This window comes from Bacillus rossius, chromosome 1 (genome assembly GCF_032445375.1).
Source record: "Bacillus rossius redtenbacheri isolate Brsri chromosome 1, Brsri_v3, whole genome shotgun sequence".
Classification (NCBI taxonomy): Eukaryota; Metazoa; Arthropoda; class Insecta; order Phasmatodea; family Bacillidae; genus Bacillus; species Bacillus rossius.
In genome coordinates, this window is record NC_086330.1 from 13,588,113 (window position 1) to 13,606,523 (window position 18,411).

Consider the following 18,411-nt stretch of genomic DNA (forward strand, 5'->3'; position numbering starts at 1 on the left):
TGCTAAAAATTAAAATTTCGTGATCCCCTGCATAGTTACCGTTATTTCTAAAACTTTTCGTGACTTTTGTGACCATTCCTTCAATTACGTTACTTTTTCACGACTCCCATGAATTCTGTAACCTGTAGACACACTGATATTGAACCATTACTAGGGGCCGGAAAAATTCGCGGGTTCAATGACCTGCAGGATGAACTCCATTGTTCTACGTACACTCGGTCAAAAGTCACCCGCCCATTGGCTGCTGTGTTTTGAGATGTCCCAGCGTAGCAGCCTGTGATTCGATAAAGCTTTGGTTGGGTGTCTCTCACTGGCCCAGAGACATCCAGGTGAGTTGTGAGCCAATAGCAGAGGCAGCACTGAGGTGTAACAATTTGTATCTTAGCCTATCGCGAAATGAACTCGCGAATTTTTCCGGTCTCTAACCATTACTAAATGTATGTGTCTAGTAGGGATATGAAAAACATGTAATTTAAAAAGATAACTGGTTTGAGGTAAGGAATGTCAGCGGGAGGCACCTTGAAGGGACCCCCGACGGTGGTCGCCGTGGGCGGGAGGTAGTCGTCCAGGGGCTGCAGCGTGGCGCCGTCGGCGTAGGGCTGGAGCACCTCCCTCCGCTCTTGGCCCGCGCCCACCACGATGGTCGCTTCGTACAGCAGCTTGTGCCACGACGGTGCCGACAGGTTGGCCACCATCAGCTGCTTCAGGTCCTCGTCCATCTCCCTGAACCCGCCGGCGACCAGGCCGTTCTGCGGGGCACAGCGGGGCACATAGGTCGGCGACCAGGGAAACAATCTCAGCCAAATAAAATAACTTTCATTCTAATTAACTTAATTTTTTCCTTCTTCAATTATGGCTTTACGTCCTGTTGACGACGAAATTGGAAATGAATATAAACACCATACCGAAAAATCAAATCACAACTTACCTTAAAAAACACAGTTTTAATTCTTAATAAAAAAAGTATTTTGTACTGAATTGTTACAACAACAATTACTATGGCACCAAGCAGAAGCTACCGTGTTTTCTCGCATAATCGTCGCACATTTTATTCTAAAATCAAGTTTGAAAAGTAGGGGTGCGATGATTATGCAGGAAAAAATTTTTTGTTAGGTAAAGTTATTCATAAAAACAAAACCCGTTCATGGAAAATACGTTTATTTAAAAAAAGGTGGAGTATACAAGAGCACGCCAAACAATTTATATTAATAATTCATTAAACAAAACCTTTCTTCAACTTTAAATAGAAGAACCAAAACTTTAACACGAACGCAAGCCACTTGAATCTGACGTGAACTAATGTGTCATAGTACACACCACGAAAGAATGCAGGCTATCAAATGTAGTTAACTCGGCACCTGACAGAGAGTGCGCGTTGCATCTAATCGGCGAGATATCGATATTCGACTACGTGCACGCGCACTATACGGGAAGCAACATAAGAACATAACCAAACATGAATGATGCGCTGGCTACATTTTTATAAGCAAAGGAAATAACGTTTAAAAAGTCTTTAAAAGAAAATTTACACGTCAGACAACTTCATATTTCCGTTAATTAAATAAGTAAGTGGTAATGTCTGAATAAATATTAGATTTCTACTTTAAAATACATTGTTTTATACGGAAAAGATACCTACACAAAGCACTCGGCGGGACCAAAAACATCATGCGAGTTTACGCGAGAAGTTTTTTTATCCCAACTTTGACGGCCTAAAATATGGGTGCGACGATTACACGAGTGCGACGATTATGCGATAAAAGAGGGTATGCACTATATGCTCTGTACCTAGAATATCTGTTTACATGAAAATTGGACAAAGTATGATTCTGATACAATTTTTTTTATGACACAGATGTGTTCTGGTCAAAATGTTAGCCTAAAAGAGCAGATAGTGATACTTAAGAATTAGTGAAAACATGATTGTGACTCCAGCAACTCAAACTTTTAACAAGGTAACACATTGTTCTGTAATAAAACATTAAAATTGTTAACGAACAGGCAAGTTCAGAACAAAAATAATAAGCAAATGCAAGTTCTGATCAAGTCCAAACTTGTACCATGCCCCTTAAGATTTTTCTTAAAAGAGGTTTTTTTGTATGTTGCATATTTTAAAATTTAAAAAAAAAATCGTAACTTCACAAATTTTAATCTTATAAGCAGAAACGACACTTTCAATTTTCTTTGCAGACTAAAATATGAAAAAAATAATTGTAAACATATCTACAAAGTGTGACCCAGCTGGCTGATATCATACACACCTTCATGTCTAGAACTATTTTGGTCCAGTTGCCATCCGACTGTGGCTTGCCAAACCTGTAGGACCCAGACTGCGCGGGATCCTCAAGCAGCCACGACACAAACACCTGGTCCCTGTACACGCTCACCGAGAAGTACTGACCGCTCGCGCTGCCAATGTAAAGTATGGTCCCACCTGCACGCAACACAGCACGGTGTCAACGCACGCCTCTGCCAACGTGCAACAAACACAAGTAAGACTGCAACGGCACTCAATATGTACTGTGTAAATCATATGTCGTTAGTCAATTAATTTTACAGAACAGTATGTTATAGCTAAAAGCCCAACAAAGATTTTAAAAAAATTACTTAAACATTTAGTTACTTAATACACACACAATTTACCTAGCTTAGTAAAAAAATCTGATACTCCGAGATTATAAAGAATAACTAAAAAAACCTGTATCAGTAAAACCTACAAATCTCAAATGTGAACAAACTTAACAAGAATCAATATATAGATTACTTAAATGGTAAAGGTTTCGGTGTGCCTGTTACCAGGGGCAAAAAAAAAAAAGTACAATCCCCAGGGAGAGGCCCACGGAATCACATTTATCGTTCTTGTTTCACAGTTACGATTTTGCAAGCGCAAGCGGGCTTCCTCAATGAATTCAATGTTGTGTATCAATGTAGTTTACAGAGTTTAAAACCTATCAACATCAAGGTCATTAGAGAACGTTGAGTGGCAAAGTGATGAGCATGCAGCAGCGACGGAATGCACTGACGGGGAAAACGAGAGTGAAAACCCGACTTCCACATTTCACACTTTCCAAAAATCCAGGTTCAGTCCTACTGGAAATAAAGCCGGACTGCCTTGGGAGAAAGGAGAGTGATCTGACCAATCAACACCATTGCCCCAGAACCAGCACAACCACACACAATAGATAGGAACAAGATTTTATGGTTTTATTTTTAGATGATATTTTTTTTTATGAAATCTCTTTATAAATACAGTATATTACAAAACAAAAATCCCACATAATTGATTCATAATACTTAATTCACCAAAAACAGTGTAATTGTGACTGATACATCATGTTCTTCAACGATATAATATATTGTAATAAGTGTTTCTAACTACTCTGAACAATAAAAAAAATTTGCAAGTAACTGTGTGTTTAAAAAATGTACCTACAAATGCCATATTGAAAAAAAATGAATTACTTATATCAGCTAAAACATTAAAAAAGAAAATAAATAAATAAAAAGAGAATCTATTTAGTGGATCAAGTTGGTACAACTTTCATGCTAAATGTAAATAGGTATGTTACATTCCTCAAGTTACCGTATTTATGCAGATATAGGCCGTGTGCAGATACAGGCCGCACCCTAAATTTTTGATTAAAGTCTTAGAACAAATTAATATCTCAAAAAGAGGCCGCACTGAAATGCTGATGAGCGGCAATCACGAAGTACGTACCTATTCACAGAGCGATCGTGGCAACTGCGCGCCATCGATAAGAGCGTGCTGGCAACAGCGGAGTTTGACCTTGTCTGCATTCTGTGTATAGTTTATCCCCCCCCCCCCCCCCGCCTCGCCTCCATGGCTTTGGTAGCCATACACAGGCAGCGGACTTTGTTGACTTTGTAGTTCCCCCCCCCGGCCTCCCCCCTTGAATTCTTTCAGTTCCGTTATCTGTGTCGCCCACTTCTCCCCTCCCTGTTCATCTAGGTAGTTGCGCGCGCATCAGACGCTGTCAACAACATTCGCCTGGCACTCAGTAGCGCACTGTGCACGGCACTAGTAAACAATGCGGACTTGCAGGTCTGCTTCTATAGCTTATTTAGTTTACTTCCAAGTAAGTTTATAACGTTTAATGGTTTCTTTTATAAACTCACAGTAGTAATGCATCTCTAGTCAAAATATTTTCATAAAAAAAAACACACGCAAATAATGACGTCTACGTGTAAACACCCGGACCTACTTTATTTTCAGCTCCAAACTTTGTTAAAAAAAAGGTGGGGTATTTACAATTGTAACTACTACTTTACCTAATGTTCAAGAAAACTATTTTGTGAGCGGCAGTTGCCAGCCCGCTGCTATGGTGCATCACGAGAGGTTAGGGACGATCGGCAGCGGCCCATTCTTTGTTTACATTGTAGGTGAGTCGTGTCTTTATTTTTTATTACATGTAAGTACTTATTTGTTTATACTTTAGACTTTCATGCATTGAAAATTAGTTTAATCAATTGTATATTGATAAATTTAAAATTTTTTTTTGGGAAAAAATGTTTTTTTAATTTTTATCTCACTAATAGGCCGCACCCTAATTTTTGGGATCATAATTTTGGAAAAAAGGTGCGGCCTATATCTGCATAAATACGGTACCTAAATATATTAAAAGCTACCATAATTTGGGTTTCAGTGTAAGTTTTGATTTAAAATGCAGATGATTATTATTATGTTTTTGCTTTCAGTTGTATTTCGGTTCTTTACTGTGTGTTAACTATGCTCGTGTGCACATGAGCACACACAGTGGCAACATGCATCCACACAAACACATGCACACGGACACACGAGGTGTGACATTGAGACGCGACAGCGGTGCCCACCGGTCTGGCTGCGGTAGTTCATCTCGACGCCGTCCAGCTCGAGCTCAGAGCCGGGCTCCGGGCTGCGCTGGCTGAAGGAGTAGCCCAGGCCGGCGCCGCGACCGTCCAGCGTGATGTTGGCGATGCACTCGTAGCCGTCGTCCAGGTTGCGACACGCGCTCCCTTCCGGGCAGTCCTGCAGCTGGCAGAACTCCATCTCGTGGCACATCTTGCCCTTGTAGCCGCGCGGGCACGCGCACCTGTCGGCACGCGACACGACCGTGGTGGGGGGAGGGCGGGAACACTTCCCGCGGAGCTGCCGGCCGGAGCATACCGACAGAGCGCTACCTGGCTGGAGGTAGGGTCTCAAGGCACAGCAACCATACTGAACACAGGGGCATAGCAAGGGGGGGGGGGGGGGTGGTGGTTTAGGGTTCAAACCACCCCCCCCCCCCCCCCCCCTTAGCTGCGAATCTTTAATTAATATCTTATTCGTCACTCAAACAAATTTCATATTAAAATTAATAAAAATTTTACCATTACAATATTTAAATTTAAGTACCGAAAACTGCTAAAATAGCACTATTTTACACCTTCAAATCCAGATTTTCCCGGGGGAGGACCCCCCCCCCCCCCTTTTAATACGGGGGGGGGGGGGGGAGGGGGGGTGCGGTATATTTCTTAACACCCCCCCATACACAAATCCTGGCTATGCCACTGACTGAACTATATGTCTCATAGATACCTAGTCTCTAAGCACAAAGAAAATCTTTTTCTTATTATCATTTGGCTCACTTCTATGTAATTAATTTATTGCACAAAATTACGGAGTATATGAAGGTGTGCTGTAAGTCTATGTGCAACTACTACAATAATCCGTACCAGAATAATATTACGTACTTAAAAATTATAATAAAACATTGTGTTGGGGACATCTTCACCATCATTTACTACCATATTCACCCCAAAAATAACATGAATTTTTTTTTATATACCAACCAAAATATTTAGGGTTGGTTGTCTTAAAATATACAGAAATAGGGAAAAATATAAGCAGTTGTATTGTATGAATGTTGAAAAAAAATGTAACTGTTTGAAATTACAGAATTTCTATTTATTGTTTTTTTTTATATTGAACAAACACATTTTTAATTCTCACAGAGATTTGGGCAAAAAAATTTAAAAATTTACAAAATACGCTCAATTTTCAACAAAAGTGGACACAAGCTGCAACATTCACGTAATCTCAAAAAAAAAAAAAAAAAAAAAAAAAAAACTTATGTGTCTCGTATGAATCCATGGGAACAAACTATTGAACTAAATTGTGGTTGGCCAGTGGTTGTTTTCAAGAAAGATTTTTCTACAGAAATGGTAACTCATTTATTTTTAAGCTTTAAATCATTATATCATTACAATTTCTTCATTATATTATTTACCCATAGTCATTCCAGGTGACATAACACGTTCCATTGTGAAGGCACGGATTACTCTGACAAGCGTCATCAGACACCACTCCCTCAAGTACGGTGTCTGCATCAAAACTGACAACACCAAACGATGGCATTGTAACACCCTCCAACTGGAGCGGGAAGAATTCCACAAACATCAAATGTGATCCATTGCTTATCTGTAACGACAAATGGCACAAATTTTAACATCACACGAACATTGCAAAAGTTGAACAGGTAAAAACTTACAGAATAACACACAAAAACAAATGGTGAGGAATAGTGTTCTAGAACAAGTGTACTGTCGCAACTTTTCACTGGCTATCATATAGTGCATTAATGCTTATCTGAGCATTTTTTTAAGGCAGGGGTCTCCAAACATTTTACCCTAAGGGCCACACTGACTCCTCCACTAAGCTCCAAGGGCAAGACCTAGATAGCTCATCATACCAACACACTGGAGAACTATGGTGGGTCAGATACCAGGCATGTATGGCCAGAGCTGTAGTTTGGAGATGTATGCTATAAGGCAACAAGAGATTAAAATGTAAAATTACTTGTAATATGTCATCATCGGCTGTAATTGCATTCCAGGCTAGAGGTATGTAAAATATGGAATGGTTGAGGACCAATGTAATTTTAGAAATTGATATCAAAAGGGTTCAGATTAGCTGGAATTCTCTACAGGTACGCTTCATTGGCCAAGTCAAGACGGATCACAAGCCTTTACAGTAGTAAAATGTTTTGTTTGATCAACTTTGCTGCTTCACTATAATTAAAACATGAAAATTTATAGGTAACTGCCGGATGTAAGGTCTAATGAGCGGCAGAAAGGACAAACGTAAAAAAACCTTGGTACAGCAAAACCCCTTATTTGCACTTTTCATGGGGACAAAGTAAAAAAGTGTAAAAAGCGGGAAAGTGTAAATAAAGGCAAAAGTAAGAAATACGTTAAAGTGAATTAAAATACAGTCGCATCCTGCAGAGATCATAACAAATACGGGCTACATTACACATACGCATTGCACCACAGTAAAAAAGTTTAAAAAAAGGGCCTCAAATTGGAAATTTACCGTCAATAGCGCGTCGTGCGCGGAGAAAGGTCATTGTACTTGATCAGCTGGTGTTACGGCGCGGCGTAGCCGCTGGCTGGTTGGCCGGCTGGCTCTCTCTGTTCTCTGAGCTGCGCATGCGCAGTATAACTCACTCAACGCTCCGCCCAGACTCGTCACCTTCCATCAGCAGCCAGCCAATAGATGCGAGCTTAGCGGAAAAAAAATATAAGCTCCACCTCCCGTGTCCAGTTCTAATACCAGTTTATTGGTATACGCACCAGTTTTCTCGCTGCCGTGACGTGTTCAAGTTTACGTTCATCTTGATGTCTTGATACCAATAATTAATTATTTACGATCCCCAGAAATAAATGGTTGGTTTAAAAAATATGTGTCAACTGTACAATATTTCCGAAATTATAAAATACGTATAAAACAGTTACCAAGACTCCGCTCATTTTATCTTGTGAAGTTTGTCTCGTACCAGCATTTCGGCTAAGTTGTGACATAAATATAGTATCACAACTTACAAGCAGCCTCGTAAAGTCGTAATATTCCCGACATTCCCGGTACGTTTATACATCCGTGAGTTTACATTTTTCCCTAGTACATTTTAGATTGTCTGCTGCTAATTACTCTGACTTTTACACGCCTAGGCTTAATTTTATTATATGTTTAGAAATAAAAGCAACTTTTCATGTTATAAAATATGTATATTTTGCAATTTAAAATGTTCATTGCCGTCTATAAACGTTACGTTTTTCACAATGTTTTTAGGCCTACTATGGTTGTTATGTGACATAAATAGCGGGATGGATTCGATTTTTGAGACGTAATTCGCGTGAAAGTATTGTATTGGACTAAATGGGAACTAAACGGGACCTGAAGAATATAGTGTAAATAACGGGAAAACGTAAATAACGGTAACGTAAATAAGGGGTTTCGCTGTACCAGGTAGCACGACATTTAAGCCTTGCTAGTTTGATGTACAGGTAAATGCTTCACTTCACCTGTATTTTAAGTGTTAAATCGAATATTAAACCCTTCAGTAATACCAAATATTATATTAATACTCCCAGACCCCTAATATTTTCTCTATTTTCTCACCAATTTAAATAACTGTCGTACAGAAATGTGCGGGCAAACACGAAATGAAGGAATGAACATGGAAATACAAGTACCTGAAAAGCAACAATGTTACACCTACCTCCACATCTTGAATGACACCTTTAAAGTTGATGCCCGTTGGGCGGTACACCCGCATGGCGACAGACTCCATGGCTTGTCGCGTGTGGCGTACCACAGCCGGCACACCGCCCAGGTACAGCACTTGCACGTTCAGCTGACCGGACGTTATCACCGTCTTGCGGAAAAACTCAGTTCCGTTTATCTTCACTTCGACCAGGGTGATGTTTCGAACCACCTGGAAGTAGTCATGAAAAAAACAATCATCAGTTTGTATGTTACACATAGAGCAAAGGTTTTCCCATTTGAATTTTATTTTACATTTTTCTCATTTTTAATTGCTAAGATACGCTGATTTATTATAAAAAAAAAACTATTTCAAAACAGTAAATACTACATAAATATCAAATAATTTGAACAAACATCAATACAGCACTAATTTAAAGCAATTTAACTTTTTTTTTAACATAAGAATATTACTTCCAAATTAACAATAAACAGTAATTTTCTTACATGTGCCTACAATCATCTCCCAAAAGTTGATACAAAATTTATATATACTCCAAACACAATTTTGAAATTTAAGAACAAATGTGTGATGATTTTGCACCTTACAAACAGCTATGCCACGTTCTAAAAGCAATTAACTAGCTCATTAGAATCCACACATATTAAAAGCTACTTATTGTGTTGAGATCAAAATTATGGCTGCGTGGATTTTACTTGGGTTAGGGGGGGGGGACAAAAAAAAGTAACAATTATACTACACAATATAAAGTGAATTCAATTTTAAAATTTTATACTTTAGCTACACCTCTCTCAAAAGAAAAAAGGGGGTTGTCTGTAAAGTCGGTTTATGGACAATAATTTTACGTGATAACATAATAAGATAACATTGATGAAAAATTGCATACTTTATAATTTTCAAATATTATTTACAGTTTTTGCAAATTTAATTTAAATAATTTGTTTAAATATAGTCACGAACGATCAGTTAAAAAGCACACCTTAACCTGTTTGATATTATAGAAGATTTTCTCGCACGGTGGTTGACCGGTTCTTGCATGCTCGGCTCAGGCGAAACGTGACAATTTTTTGTGCATGCAGCCGGCGTTCATCAATTTATAAGACGTTATCACATAAAAAAAAAAGATAAGCATAATAAATTGACGTCGTCCATACCTGCGGCCCCCTTTGAGCCCGATATGCCACTGCCCAAACACCACCATCTCAGTTCAAACTAGGCATGGTCGGGCAGAGAAATTTGACTTCGGGCGGGCTCGGGCGGGTAATTGTCCAAAATTTTCGGGCTCGGGCAATCTCGGTCGGGCATCAAAATCAGTTAATGAAATAAATTTTGAACATAAAATAGTCGTACTTAAGTTTGCATTGACAAACCTGAACTGTTTTTATTTATTTACTATACCGCACTGATATGAAAGTTAAACATTAAACTAAAAAATAGAGTGCATATTAGTCTTGGAAATAAAGTGCTTATTAACTAAATTGTGTTTGGGTAGCTGCTTGAAGGTTCATTGTCACTGTTGATTGTTTGACCTACACTTCCACTGGTATCCATTTTGGTAAAATAATGACATGAATTAAATAGAAACAATTCACAACCACTTTCTGTAAATGCCACGCAACTACAATGTGTGTAATTAAAGTCAGCTTATAATCCTTCTCGCACACAGCAAGCAGATCCACCGGCCTTGAACACTACTTTGTGACTATTGAGCAGTGAGCATCCGCCGTGCGTACGCGCGCGCGTGTGTGTGTGTGAGAGAGAGAGAGGCGGGCGACCAGCTGCATCGTTAGTCAGCCAGCGAGAGTAACGGTAAATGTTGACCTTGACCACTTCCGCTTGCTGCAGGGCTCGCTCTCTTATATCTGTCTCCCCCTCCCACAAACACACTTGCTGACCGGGCACCTTCTTTATCTTATCTCTCACACACACTCACTTCACCCGCTGGTGCCGGGACGGCGGCGGCGTGGCATGTTCCTGCAGCTGCCGCGCGTTCCAAAAAAAAGAAGCTTTGTTTACTTGCGCCGTGCGGTATTGCCGTTTTCCAAGGTGCCCGATATTTTCGGGCACTGAAATACCCGCCCGGAATTTCGGGTATACTTGATACCCGAAACACTGCCCGAAATTTCGGGTACCCGACCATCCCTAGTTCAAACCTCCCGCTAACGAGTGTGTGCGTGTGTTGGTCGCCCGGCAAGAGGGCGCTTAGCTGCAGTGCGCCGTACCCCTATATGTACCGTATTTATGCAGATATAGGCCGCGTGCGGATACAGGCCGCACCCTAAATTTTTGATTAAAGTCTTAGAACAAATTAATATCTCAAAAAGAGGCCGCACTGAAATGCTGATGAGCGGCAATCACGAAGTACGTACCTATTCACAGAGCGATCGTGGCAACTGCGCACCATCGATAAGAGCGTGCTGGCAATAGCGGAGTTTGACCTTGTCTGCATCCTGTGTATAGTTTATCCTCCTCCCCCCCCCCCCCCCCCCCCGGCCACGCCTCCATGGCTTTGGTAGCCATACACAGGCAGCGGACTTTGTTGACTTTGTAGTTCCCCCCCCCCGGCCACCCCTTGAATTCTTTCAGTTCCGTTATCTGTGTCGCCCACTTCTCCCCTCCCTGTTCATCCTTGTTTCCACGTACCGGTAATTACCACCGTTGTTTACGAGAGTCGTGCTGCACAGCTACCTACGTAAACGTGTACTGGAAATTTCAGTCATATTTTTACAAAGTTTAATATTTATATTTATTTATATTTATTTTCATTTACATATATTTATTTATATTTTGCGTGTGTTGGCTAAATTCAAACTGAAAGTGGTACAGTATGCACAGGAGCACGGTAAGAGAGAGGCGGGAAGGAGATTTGGAGTGGACGAGAAGAACGTGAGAAGATGGGTGATACAGAAAGAGAAGTTGCAAGGCATAAAAAAAAATAAATGTACCTTACGAGAACAGAAGCGAAATATCCGGAGGTGGAAGATGAATTGTACCAGTTCGTCCTCAGCACAAGGCAAAATGGTTTCGCTGTTACTACTGAAATGTTGCTGTTCGAAGGCAGCAGAATCGCAAGAAGACATGGCATACCCGTCACCGAATTCAAGGTTAGTTATGGGTGGGCGAGGCGTTTTATGGACAGAAAAGAACTCAGTTTAAGGAGACGGACATCCATCGCTCAGAAACTTCCAGAAAGCTATGAAGAGAAGTTGATAAGTTTTCAGAGGTTTATTATAAATTTGAGAAAGCAACACAACTACCAACTAGGGCAAATTGGAAACGCTGATCAGACGCCGGTATATTTTGATATGCCGGAAGCCACGACAGTCACGCCTTCGGGTTCTCGCTCGGTGAAGATACTTGGTACTGTAGCAGACAAGCAAAGATGTACTGTCATGTTATGTGTGACAGCAGATGGCAGAAAACTACCAACATATGTAGTATTCAAGCGCAAAACCTTGCCAAAGGAGAAATTTCCACCGGGAGTTATAGTGCGGGTCCAGGAAAAAGGGTGGATGTCTGAAGATTTGGTCAAGGACTGGCTCTCGTGTGTGTGGTGTCGACGGCCAGGGGGACTTTTGCGTATGAAATCATTGCTTGTTCTGGACAGCTACAAAGGCCATCTCACGGAGGTTGTAAAGAAGCAGATCCAGGAAGGAAAAACCGATTTGGCCGTTATACCAGGCGGTATGACAAGCATGCTGCAGCCGCTCGACGTGGTCATTAACCACCCCTTCAAAGTGCACATGCGTCGTTTGTACAACGAATGGATCCGGTCCCATCACGAGACAACAAAATCAGGCCGTCCGAAACGAGCTTCGCTGGCAGAAGTGTGTCGGTGGATCCTTGCAGCCTGGCGATCCATTTCTGAAGATTTAGTGAAGAAGAGTTTCAAGGTTACAGGTATCTCGTCGGAAATGGACGGCTCAAAAGATGACGCATTGTGGGATGCACGAGAAGACGAAGCAGGCAACCCAAATGAACCAGAAGAAGACAATGATGAGGAAAGTGACAGCGAGAGTGCGTAAATTGGATTTTTTTAACAAATAGATGTACGTACGGTATATGTAAAGTGTTTTTTTCCCTAAGATTTACGGTATATGTAGTGTGTTCTTTTTACGGTAAGTAAATTTCATCAGTGTTTGTAGTGTCAGCTTTTTGATTTAATGTTATACATACAGAAAGAAAAGCATGTGCACTGTGCTTTATAGTAGGTATTTTAGTTATTCAACAACTGCAGATTTTAAAAATTATTTACGGCAACACTCACTTTGTAGCATTGCATAATGAGTATGTTATAATATACATATATATTTTTTTTGGTGTCATAAGAATATTAAGAATCACTTTGATATGAAAGATAGTAATTATTTAATATGTAGATAAGGATAGTTCAGAGTTGTTAAGAATTGTTATTAATTACTTTGGTTAAATTTCATGGAAAGCCTTAAAATACTTATTTCCTTGAGATACTTAATTATTAATTTGAGGGTTAACTCCAGTTCATAATAATTAATGTTGACATTTGATAATTAATGTCAGTAGTTAAAGCAGTATAGATTATATTTTACAGGACATCATTTTAAAACAAAAGTTTTTATATGAATTTCAACTTTGTTTACTAAATTTTTAACATTGTATTTGGATTTTTTGGGTAATTTTATATTCTATTGGATATTGCTAGTGTAATATTTTGAGAATAGTCTGGAAGGTACAGAAGGAAGAGCGGACAGGCGCGACACTCTGGCGCCAGAAACCTATTTTTCACTTTGTAAAGGCGTGTTTGGGATTTACGCGTCACGTTGTACGCACAGCTGTAGCGACCGTCTGGAAGGGTCTCTGGAGGCTACCACTAGCCAGCCAATCAGGGCGAGCCCTGGCGTCAAGTGATGTGCCTGTACGAATTTCCTTATATGGTCATGTTTTGGAATTATGTACGCTGATTGGTCAGTTGGCCCACGAGGTTGACTCCCTTGTTTTCACCTTTACAAGGGAAGGTAATCTCGTCGACCAAGTCACTTGTTGCTCGATCGTCGCCGAACTCGGTCGCGTCGTCGGCAAGTCACAAGATAAATGAAAAATCACTAAGAGATAATTTAACGCCTAGGGGCTGGGGCCAGGCCGTATTTTTTCAAACTAAGTTCTTTTTTTTGGACTAATGCATTAGAAATTTAGGCCCTAGGCGTCGGCATCGGCCCGACTTCGTGTGATTTCGGTCCGCGATCGACGGTACCTTGAGTTATATAATTAACCAAGGGACATTACTAAGTTTTTTTTTCTTCTTTGGCGAGTGACAAGACTCCTTGACCATCAACGGCAAGATGTATGGTGCTGTGGTATGTATTTGGACCTCATCCTATCAAAATTCAAAGACATCATTAAAATTCGTATAAGAAAAGACAAAAGCTGTGCAAGTAACGAAGTTTTTCTAACTAAATTCATTTGTAAAATTGTGTATTGAGGCCATGTAACAATGAGAAAAAACATTTTTTTTTAAAGAAATAAACAAAGATAATTTAATAAACTCTTTTATTTCCAAATAACGCAGAACCATAGTAATGAAAAATTCCTCAGGAACATTGTTTGTTTTGTTTTGTTACGTTTCTATGTGTGCTTAGCCGGGCAAAAACATACAACGTAACAACTTGGCAACATCGCAATCACCACCTTACCCCTCACTCCGCCTGTTAGAGCCTAGATGCTACCTAGGTAGTTGCGCGCGCATCAGACACTGGCAACAACATTCGCCTGGCACTCAGTAGCGCACTGTGCACGGCACTAGTAAACAATGCGGACTTGCAGGTCTGCTTCTATAGCTTATTTAGTTTACTTCCAAGTAAGTTTATAACGTTTAATGGTTTCTTTTATAAACTCACAGTAGTAATGCATCTCTAGTCAAAATATTTTCATAAATAAAAAACACACGCAAATAAAGACGTCTACGTGTAAACACCCGGACCTACTTTATTTTCAGCTCCAAACTTTGTTAAAAAAAAGGTGGGGTATTTACAATTGTAAATACTACTTTACCTAATGTTCAAGAAAACTATTTTGTGAGCGGCAGTTGCCAGCCCGCTGCTATGGTGCATCACGAGAGGTTAGGGACGATCGGCAGCGGCCCATTCTTTGTTTACATTGTAGGTGAGTCGTGTCTTTATTTTTTATTACATGTAAGTACTTATTTGTTTATACTTTAGACTTTCATGCATTGAAAATTAGTTAAATCAATTGTATATTGACAAATTTAAAATTTTTTTTGGGAAAAAATGTTTTTTTAATTTTTATCTCACTAATAGGCCGCACCCTAATTTTTGGGATCATAATTTTGGAAAAAAGGTGCGGCCTATATCTGCATAAATACGGTAATTAATATTATTGTAACCTTTACTTTTCGCCCCTAAAATAGTGTAACGACGATTCAGTAAGTGAGTGCCTTTTGTTTTATTTATATGTCATATTTTTGTAATAAAGTACGATTAAGCACGACCACAAACGCTCCCTAGCGGGCGACGACGGAACCAACACATAACTTTATTCAAACTATTTTACCACATAAGCAATAATTACAGACGGTCTGGTCGTGGATGTGTATCTGGTATTTTTATAAAGAGTTCATGTTATTTTCTATAATAACCAGGGGGAACGCAATAGCTAAGATGTTAACGGTAATTGTGTTGGGCGCGAAGGGCGCCATGTTGCCTGCCGCAAGCCCTTGTCTCACCCGAGTCTCCTTCTTCAGCCGGCCGAGAGCGGACGTCTCTGCAGACACCCTGAGGACATCACCGTTGTCTCACTGATAAGTAGTTCTGCTCAGTTAATTAATTTGAATTGTTTTCTTTCTATCCTCGGGGCCTTTCTCGGTCAGTGAGGCTGTTTTAATTATTAATTCTATACTCTCCGGAGTTTTTAGCCACCCGTGTTATAAGTAAAGACTTGAGGCGACCACGTGTGTGGTCCGCCTCCTCAACTAAACCGATCCGTGCCTCGGGAGTTTTCTAACAGTATCAAGGAAGGATTGTATGAGGGCGTGTAACGTGTAAGTAAATAAAACCAACTTAATTGAAGTCACGTGTCTTTGTGTTGGGGGGGGGGGGGGGGGGGGCACGTGGGTCCTTAACCCAGTCAGCGGCGTGTGGGACGCCCTAAGTGCCCACTGCGGTTAAATAGAAGCGTGCCCGACGCTGAGAGCGGGCTCGGTTAGGGACAGGTGTCGAATTAAATATCAGGAGGGCTAATATCTCGCCGCACACAGGCCACGTAACGCCCTGAGTAAGAGTATCAAGCCGGGTCCACGTGCCTACTCACGTGGTGGCGCCCACTATTTCCACCAGTAATTCAAATCGTAACACTGGTACGCCCTCAAAATATTGACGCACCTGTATAAGATGGTTGTTGCCATCTGCAAGCTTGACTCCCGGCACATTGTACGACTCAAATGAATTGTTGAACTGTATCCGGACCACTAGCTCTCCGTCGTCCATCTCTGCGACGATCAGCGTCTCGGATATCGCAGGCACGGATCCCGGCTCCGTCCCCATGTAGAAGATGTCCCCCTTCGTCTGCCGTGTCCGTATGAACATGGAGACATCCATGACGTTGCGGATGGCCTTCCGCGCTTGATCGTTCACCACCACCTTCACGATGCTGTTCGTTATGTTCTCGTAGCAAAACGTGGCGGCCGTCCAGTCTGTGAACATCAACTTCCGGTCACTAAAGAAAAAAAACACACACTAGAACATTTACATAATGATAACTGTCTCATAACGCCTAAATTTTTTGTAAGCAATGTAGATGTTTATATTAAGACCATGGTTGTGACAGTTCAATGGATTCTAAAATTAAAAAATTCTTAAGAGATTTTAAAAAAAACTTATTTCAAAAAATTTTGAAAATTTTTGAAATAAGGGTACATTTTATAACATTAAAAACACAAGTTTCCAGTGGGAGGACCAGATTTTTAAGCGAAAAAGTAACAGTATAGCACAATAACTCAGGTATCACTGTTAAACAAGCTTCTTTGGCAAGCAAAAGTTGCTCTGTGAGCCTGTGTGTATATTTTTACAAATTCCATCTCTTGAGATGTTTTGCTACTGTCTTGTCACTTTTTTACTAAAAAATATTTGTCTGAGGACCAACGTTTTCTTTCCAGGAATGAACATATTGTTTCACATATCATGCAGCTTGAGTAATGCATCAAATGAGATGAAGTGTAACAGTGCTGGAATGCATTTGGAGGAAGAAAATGGAATGATCGAAGAAAATCCCAAGGCAGTATTTCTCACTTGTGAAAAAAGTGTTGATTTTTTTTATAATCTTGGCAGGAGGGAGGCAAGCAGACAGACCTCTACACCACTGTGGTGCCATAAAACGTTTCACTCCTGATGGAAAAATAGTTTAACTTATTACGCAGGAACAAATGCCTACAGGTATGTTCTTAAAATGGTTTTACTTTGTACAAAATATTATGAAATCTCAACATTAAGCTTCATAAAATCATGTCACAACCACAACCTAAATTATTAAACAAGCAATTTTTGAAAACACGCACTGACTTTCTTTAAAATGGTTGTAAAAATTTCTGTTCAATTTTACCACCAGAATAGCAGGCCACAAATCAGTTAACCTAAATCTACCTAACTGCAAAATTTTAATATCATATAAATATAATTTTTTTTTTTTTTCAAAATTAAAACACAAGTAACAGTATCAATAGTACACCATAAAGATATCTACCGTATTTACCCAGAACTAAAAATAAATCACAATTCAAACACAAAGAAACTACAAATATTTTTAGTTAGGAAATTTATACAATTTTTACTAACAGCTTTTCTGGTGCCACTTTCTGTTAGTATGATGACTTACATGGCCTTTTTTGAAGGGGGAAAAAAAAGCAAACGGCAATTAGAAGGGAAAAAAAAGACAGCAATTGTAAGGAAAAGAGTTTCATGGCTGTGGTTCATAAGTAGGGACCCGGAAATTTCGTGGATTCTTCTGGCCTCAGAATAGAATTCAAAGTTATAGGTGTGCTCGACCCATGTTTACTTTCCCATTGGTTGATTTCTTAGCGAGAACATTTTCATCCTTGTTATTTGGCACTACCTGATTCGCTTACTTTTCTCCTAGCTGGGCATCGTTGGCTCACGGTCGTGTAGGGGCGTGTCCAAAAAATTGCGTGCCAATCATGAACAAAGTGCGAGAGTGTGAAGGTTTGCATCTAGCTTGCGACTAAATGAATCCGCGAAATTTCCGGGTCTCTATTCATAAGCCATCCGTCAGAGAGCAAAGAAGGAGGGGGAGGGAGTACCTTGGCTACGTAATGGCATAACGAAGTGAAACACACTCACTGTACTGGCAAGTCGCGCCCAGATAGGGGCGCCGGCACTGGCACTTGAAGTCCAGCCACTTGTCGGTGCAGCCGCCGCCGTTGAGGCAGGGGTTGGGGTCGCACTGCGGGACCCGCGGGCAGCCCTGCTCCACCTTGTTGAACCTGAGCACCGTGGAGGTATCCCCGTCGCCCGGAAGCACCCACGCCCCGTTCACCACCGCATCCTCCACGCAGCCCACGAACTCCTCGACCCTCGCCTGCAGCACCAGGGCGGCCAACTTCGCGGGCCCGCCCACGTACGTCAGCGGGAAACTCGTCTGCGTCGAGTTGGTGCCCTCGCTCAGGTTGATGGGGTAGATCGTCTGCTCGTCGTTCGACGCCAGTACCAGGTGGGTCAGGTTTATGGCCACGAACACCTGCACACGCAACGCTCTAAAATTTTAGCCCCTCGGCAAAGAACACATCAAAAATACAGTAAATGAATTTTTTTATAGCAGCAACTGCTGATGCTACATCTATTTAAAATAATACGGCCAATAGCAT

General features: G+C 40.7%; 1 protein-coding gene across 4 annotated transcripts in view; it reads right to left on the reverse strand.

Moving 5' to 3' along the window:
• The window catches only part of LOC134532355 (protein crumbs), a 146,311-nt gene that overhangs the window by 28,495 nt on the left and 99,405 nt on the right, over positions 1-18,411 (reverse strand). For all 4 annotated transcript variants that reach the window (XM_063368803.1, XM_063368787.1, XM_063368794.1 and 1 more), the window contains 7 exons: positions 17,888-18,284; positions 15,917-16,227; positions 8,538-8,753; positions 6,267-6,457; positions 4,852-5,090; positions 2,262-2,434; positions 519-749 (listed from right to left, as the gene is read on the reverse strand). In XM_063368803.1, coding sequence (XP_063224873.1) covers positions 519-749; positions 2,262-2,434; positions 4,852-5,090; positions 6,267-6,457; positions 8,538-8,753; positions 15,917-16,227; positions 17,888-18,284 — 1,758 coding nt within the window. The remainder of the gene's footprint in view (positions 1-518; positions 750-2,261; positions 2,435-4,851; positions 5,091-6,266; positions 6,458-8,537; positions 8,754-15,916; positions 16,228-17,887; positions 18,285-18,411) is intronic.